Genomic DNA, 6,571 nt, shown 5'->3' with positions numbered 1-6,571 from the left:
TGTGTGTATGTATGTTGTTATGCATACCTGATCATAAATAATAAATAATCAAGATACATTATGTCATTAACTTCTTTATTGCAAATGGTTTCAAGGCAGAGTTTCATGTACAATATGACATAATGCTCCTTATAAGCAGTCAGGATAATACATTGTCCGTTTAATTTCAAATGGAATTTGAAAAAGAGAGTGCACTGAACTTTACAAAATGAAATTGCATTCTATAATTTTTGATTTCCTCTTCATTTGTAACCTCAGAGCTCGACTTATCTGTACTTCTCGGTCAACACAGCAGAAACAGCTGCCAAAAATTTGTCCCATGCGATCTGTACTTGAGGGGTGAAGTCAGCTTTGAGGTGAGCAGCCAGGAGAACCAAGAGACAATGGGAGATGTACTAAGAAAATAATTTAAAAAAAAGTGTTTAAAAATGGTCAGACAGGACTGAAATGCAAACATCTTTACAACAAAACAAAGTGTATTCCTAAACAAAATTACTTCTGTGTCCTTGAAAATCGACTTTTCTTTTAAATAGTTTAGCATGCAATCCATGCAGAAAAGTTGCTCAGCCCCCCCCCCCCCCCACAGATGAAAAGTAAGAATTATGCCAAAGAGGATATTTTAAAAATATCTTAGTTTGATGATTTGTAGATTCCTGGTTTTTGCCATGACTTGATAAATTGTTCAAATCCTAGTGTAGTGTCAATAGTTTAATTTGTCTATCATGTTTATTTATATTCAGTTTTTCTATAACTGTAGCTTAGTCTGATAATATGAAAATTGCTATTTCCACAGCAGGTAAGGCTTTAAAGAGGTAGGTCACAGCTCATGCATTTTTCTTCATGCCTTACCTCAGTTATACTGTCAAGGCTAAGCTTCTGTGACTTTTCAAAGTAGGTACAGTGGTTCTACTATAGTAGCTGTGGAATAAAACAGATTCTGAGACTTGAACCTTGAGGTGCAGCAAATATAAAGCACCGGCATCATCCAATGATAACAATGGCAAGAAGAAAAGGAAAGAGGATATAAACTGTGCTTCATGACTTAAAACGTTCACTAAAAAGTGCAATTATTATAATACCTAAAGGGCTAAACATATAAAACTATAGAAAAGAAACTGACACCTTCCTTTTACTTATACACTATGTGATTTGATAAACAACAAAAAAGGATGTTCTCAGTAATAGTAAATTAATACAACTTCAGCTTACCTTAAAGTTGCTAGGATCAACCCTGATGCTCTGGGCATGCAGGTCGCTGAGGTCAGACAGAGCAGCTGACATGTTATCGACATTCTTGATAGCTTTGCCAAGAGAAGCAATGATTTTAGCACCATGGGCACGGAGCTGGGGAGAGTCGGCACTGGTGTCTACATGGGCAAAGTAGGTCCGGGTCTGTGGAAAACCTGAAAACATTCTAGGAGAGATTAAGAAATAGAGAGAAAGAGAAAGAAAGAACAAAGTCATTAGTAATTGTTAGACTGATACAAATTGTTTTACTCTGTGAATGTTTTTTTTTTTTTTTTGCATAGTGCATGTAGCTTATCTGTGTTTCATTGTCATCAGTGATTTGAGACATAACACTCACTAGCTTCCAAGCAATAGATGCAGAGGTTTATGACATAGTAGGGTTATCAGTTTCCTGACTGTCACTGTGCATGTAGGATCAGAACAACTGCATTTTTTCTGATTGAAACTATTGCTAACATCAGGTGGGCTCACCCTTCTTTGTAGCTGAGTCAGAGAATTGAAATCATAACAAGATTTTAAGTCACATGAGGTCCAAAGGCCCTCATTGCCCACTGGGCAGTTTGCACCTTTTAACTTTTAACACTGTTTACTTATTTTATATTTCTTTATCTCCACATTAAATAGGAAATTTATGAAAAATTGAGCAGCATTTATGGAAGGGGAAGTCATCAACATTATTTAGAACAGGGCTAGCAAAAAGCAGATAATACTCAGTTTTGAAATGCATTTTATAGTAGTATAGTTTGGTCTCTTATCATAGGATTGACTAGTTAATATTCAGGCATTGCTCTTTTTGTTCATAGGTTCATAGGTATGTACTAGGCTAATGGCCCTGGAGCCTTTACAAGCCTAGCCCCTAAAAATTGCCCAGGCACTGTACCACCCGATGTTAGTTCACAGTGCCCCTTTCTAATAGGGCAACTGGAATGATCCCTGGAGTGAACTTTGTGCCAGCATTTTAAGATTTTTTTCTATTATAGTTTGCTGAATGGAAATTACTAAAACTGACATAAAAGCTGTAACAGTTACTACCAGAAATATATATTTATCCTTCCTTTTCCAGTTAATGAGGATGATAGGGGTTATCCTTTAAATCAGTATTGAATTTTAAAATCAATCTGCCCTCAATAGTTGCAGATTTTGCATGAAGCCTATTTTTACTGCCCTATAGTTGACTGGACAGTTGCACATCTGATGTTAACAGATGTTTAACATGAAGCAGTCTAAATGAGAAATGCCTTCTCCTAGCCTCACCTTCCATACATATTGGCATTAACGCATACTGTCCCGTTCGATTCTCAGCTAGAGCGTCTTCTGTGTGGAGACATGTGTGAATGGGCGTACCTTCGTTAAAGGTTCTGCGTCAGGGATGGCAACTTGGCATGTAAAAATCTACTGCCAATCATTAGCGGAACGGAGTTCTGCTGTGGCGACCCCTAACTGGGAAAAGCCGAAAGACACAAACAAACACAGAATGTGACATCATTACTGCTAATGAGCTTCTCATCATTGACAGTCTGGTTAGTTACTTATGATGTCATTCCTGTAGGGTCACAGTTCTGGTGACACAATGATAGGCACATAATGTTAAGGGCCACCCTGGCAATTATTGCACCATCTATACCATATTAACGTATTCAAAATATGCTACTGAAGCAAAAAATTAAAAAGAAGTTACAACTATCTAGTTCTTATTTTTTTTCAGTATGCCTTTGTTTTTTTATAGCAGCTCTTTCAGTTGTTTCTCTTGTCTCTGTCACTATATAATGGCTGCCAGTCATCAAATTCTTACCCTAAATACCTCTTCAGATCACACTTAGTAACATCTCTGGACTCAGATAATATCATTGTAAAACACAACTTTTGTTATGGTGCATTATACAACACTTTACAAAACAGATACAATTTCAAACAAACAACCATTAAACAAATGTTAGGGCAACGAAGAGCAAAACTATATATTAAATAAAACAATTTTCAAAATATAGATGAAAGAAAGATTAATTAAGATACTAATCTGTATCTTTTTTTATTCTTTGTTGACTGGGTTAATCCCATTAGGCTAGTGGCCTTTTCAGGGGAGTCCTGAGACAGCCTTTTTTACTACTAGGGAAATTTGGCCAGTGCATCAGGGAACTTCCCCTTCTCTTTCTAATTGGTGTCATGGGATCTTTTACATCCACCTGACCTACCACTAACTCAAGCAAATAGGGTCTTGGTTTAATGTCTCATCCAAAGGACAACACACTCAGGAGTGCAGCACCCACCTTAAGCTGCACTGCAGTGTCAGCTATCAATTTACTGGGTGTGGGAATAGAACCCAGAGCCTTCTGCATTAAAAGTGATTGTGCTTCCTGTCATACCACTGACCTTAGACAATAATTTATATGTATTAAGACAATTTTAATAAACAAAATCAAATGTCAATTTAAAATAAAGATTAAAAAAATAAACATCTCAAAATCACAATATAACATTTCAAATAAAAATGCTTACATATGGCAGTGCTCCACATAATATATAATTTGTTTTCAATATGAAAGTCCAAATGACATGACAGATTCACATTTCAGTATATCCCACCCCCTTCTAGGAAGAAACATCCACCACATGTGAAGCAGAGTAGCATCCTTGCCACCATCAAGGTAAATCTAGATAATGTGATGGGCAGCCTCATATTCATGTCAACATGTTGCCATCCTTGATAGTAGTTTATTGGACAGGCTTTTAATGGTCTCTAGACTGACTGCCTAGTACTTGCTTATAAACTTACAAACCTAAATAAACAAAATAATCCCCAAAAAGTAAAAAAATAAACTCTAGGGAAGAAAAAGTCTGTATGTTGACAACATCCCATGCTTATTCTAAACAGGCAAATCATTATCACCAAATAAATGACTTCTAGATAGGAATTACTGATGTTTAAAAAGTTTAACAAGTTTTTAAAATATCTGTTTACCTCTGGAATAGTTCAGAACCATATTGCTCCGCCTTAGGAGCAATCTTTTCAAAGGTAGAAGCAAGGCATGACTTTTCAGCTGCTGTCAGAGCCATGTTTCTGGATCTTTTGTCTTCACAGATGAAGTCAAAGAATGTCCATGTTAACCTGTCTGTGGAACCCCTTTATAAAGGGCCATGGAAACAGAAGCATCTGGCAGCAGTCCATGTCCATTGGTCAGTTTGACTGTCCAGCCCAGGGAGGAGGCCAGCTTATCTTCATTCTGTCCAGACTTTCTGTGCCCTGCTGATATCATGTGAAGAGTGCAATGAACTAATCTCAAATGTTGAACTCTTGTTCAGGAATGCTAACAAAAAAAAAAAAAATATATATATATATATATATATATATATATATATATATATATATATATATATATATATATATATATAGACCGACAGCGAATATAGCTCCAGAAGATCCAATACACAGGAAATATATATATGGCAGATATATATATATATATATATATATATATATATATATATATATTCCCTGTGTATTGGACCTCTACTTAATTTAAAGATAACAAGCTTTAGCCACCTGTTTTATACAAAATAAAACTGTTTACATGTGGCTGTCATATTATATATTATGCAAAAGCAAAACATATAAATACATTTTGACTTGCAGTTGCATGTACTCTCAATAAAGAGAGGCAACAAGAGAGAAAGAGATGACAGAATGAAAGCTAAAGCAAGGTAAGAGATGTAGTCAGCAGTGTACTTTATTGGTTGGTAGTGTGCCCTTAACTTTAATTCTGCACATATTCTTGCCTGGACAAGCTCTTTTTTGTATCTACTGTTGTTAACTTTTCTTGTGTATGAAAATAAATGAACTTTGAGTCTACCTGTAAGAGACAAGAATACTGTTATATGCATGATATGATGTTTTATTGCAGTAATGATGCAGAAAAAAAGCCATTATTGGGGGTGCAACAGATATTAAGCATACATTTGTGAGAATTTCACAGGTACAGTCTGTAGGAGACAACCCAAGGGATGCAAAATAGCTCTGAATGGACTCCTAACTGGAAGGCCTAGAGAGTATTTTTTTTGTACTGACTCTTTAACAGAAAACCTAAATGAATGCCAGGTAGAACCAGTTTTCAGAGCTGGCATTTCACAGGATTGTCAAATGCCAGTCTTTAAGTCAAGTAGTACAAGAACAACTCTAGCAGTAAAAACTAATTTCAGCTATATTGATTATGTGCTTTGCAGTATCCTATAATAAAACTATGTCTAGTAGCCCATTCCTGCATCTGTCACTGTGTACATACATACACCTACACACAGTTTTGAGGTGTCCTGTATATAAAATGGTCACACAATAACCATATTCTTGAACTACATGGCACAGCCAAAACATTCTGAGTAGGAATCAACTTGGTATTTTAAAATTATTCATACAAAATCCTCTGTCTTAGAATTACGTCATTTTGAATGCAAGATTTAATAAGCAATGGAACCTTAAGCATGCAATGTCTAAGTATTCATAATGCAATGGTATTTTTAGGTGTAGAACCTGAGTTAGACAGTTTCATCAGTACAATTAGTCTGTCTAACAGTGTTCAGAGTAAGAGTGGTCCATTGGGTTATAGGCTACTTATTTCAACCAGCACTAGAACTATGGCATGCAGAGTCACACAGCATGGAAATGAGAAAAAGAAATCAAAATATTGTCTTGTTAAATACAATTATACAAATGAAAAAATTGTTAAGTGCAAAATACGAACTTGTTCAGACGTCATGTCAAACCATAACAATATAGTGCCTGGAGGAGACTGAGGAGAAAATGTCCCTGCAAAACATCTTCACTGTTTAAACAGAGTTGTACGGATTCTTTGAACTGAATATGCTGTCTGATATTCTACCAAAATATTTCATTCACTAAAAATGAAGACATTCCTGTTCCCTAATGTAGTATAAAATGACAGGGCAATTTAAACTGAAATGCACTGTGTAATGTCTGCAGTGTGAGATTTTTTTTGTGTGTTTATGCTAGGTGGTATTGTACTAGGTTAAAGGCCACTTATTCAAGCAGGATATGAGTTTACAGAACTCATGACATCATGGTATGCAGAGTCACACAGTATGGAAATAGGAAAAAAGAAATCAAATATTGGCTTGTTGAATTTATGTAGTTATACAAACTGAAAAAATGTTAATCACAAAATATGAACTTTTTTCAGATATTATGTCAAACAAAACACACAGCCTACAAGAGAGTGAAAAAATGAAAAGAAACCCCCTGCAAAACTGCTTCAATATTTAAATACAGTTACACTGACTATTTGAACAGATGATACTGTCTAGTTGAGATTCT

At 35.5% G+C, this 6,571-nt stretch overlaps 1 protein-coding gene across 1 annotated transcript; it reads right to left on the bottom strand.

Moving 5' to 3' along the window:
- Positions 1 to 234: 234 nt before the first annotated feature.
- LOC122816571 (hemoglobin subunit zeta-like) lies at positions 235 to 4,460 on the bottom strand. Its single transcript, XM_044089434.1, has 3 exons — positions 4,208 to 4,460; positions 1,210 to 1,414; positions 235 to 395 (listed from the first exon to the last, which is right to left on the bottom strand). The coding sequence occupies exons 1-3, from the start codon at positions 4,300 to 4,302 to the stop codon at positions 267 to 269; spliced, it is 429 nt and encodes a 142-aa protein (XP_043945369.1). The 5' UTR covers positions 4,303 to 4,460; the 3' UTR covers positions 235 to 266.
- Positions 4,461 to 6,571: the final 2,111 nt, after the last annotated feature.

Source organism: Protopterus annectens, chromosome 12.part0, assembly GCF_019279795.1.
Source record: "Protopterus annectens isolate FY-2018-M chromosome 12.part0, PAN1.0, whole genome shotgun sequence".
Lineage (NCBI taxonomy): Eukaryota > Metazoa > Chordata > Ceratodontiformes > Protopteridae > Protopterus > Protopterus annectens.
The sequence above is the reverse complement of the archived record's forward strand: the minus strand, read 5'-3'. Positions and strand labels throughout refer to the sequence as shown.

Excerpts from the sequence above, each read along its gene's own strand:
- LOC122816571 (XM_044089434.1), bottom strand. The coding sequence starts at position 4,302 with ATGGCTCTGACAGCAGCTGAAAAGTCATGCCTTGCTTCTACCTTTGAA. Across the intron at positions 1,415-4,207 it reads GGTTCTGAACTATTCCAGAG|AATGTTTTCAGGTTTTCCAC; the intron begins GTAAACAGATAT and ends AATCTCTCCTAG. Across the intron at positions 396-1,209 it reads TTGATCCTAGCAACTTTAAG|TACATCTCCCATTGTCTCTT; the intron begins GTAAGCTGAAGT and ends TTATTTTCTTAG.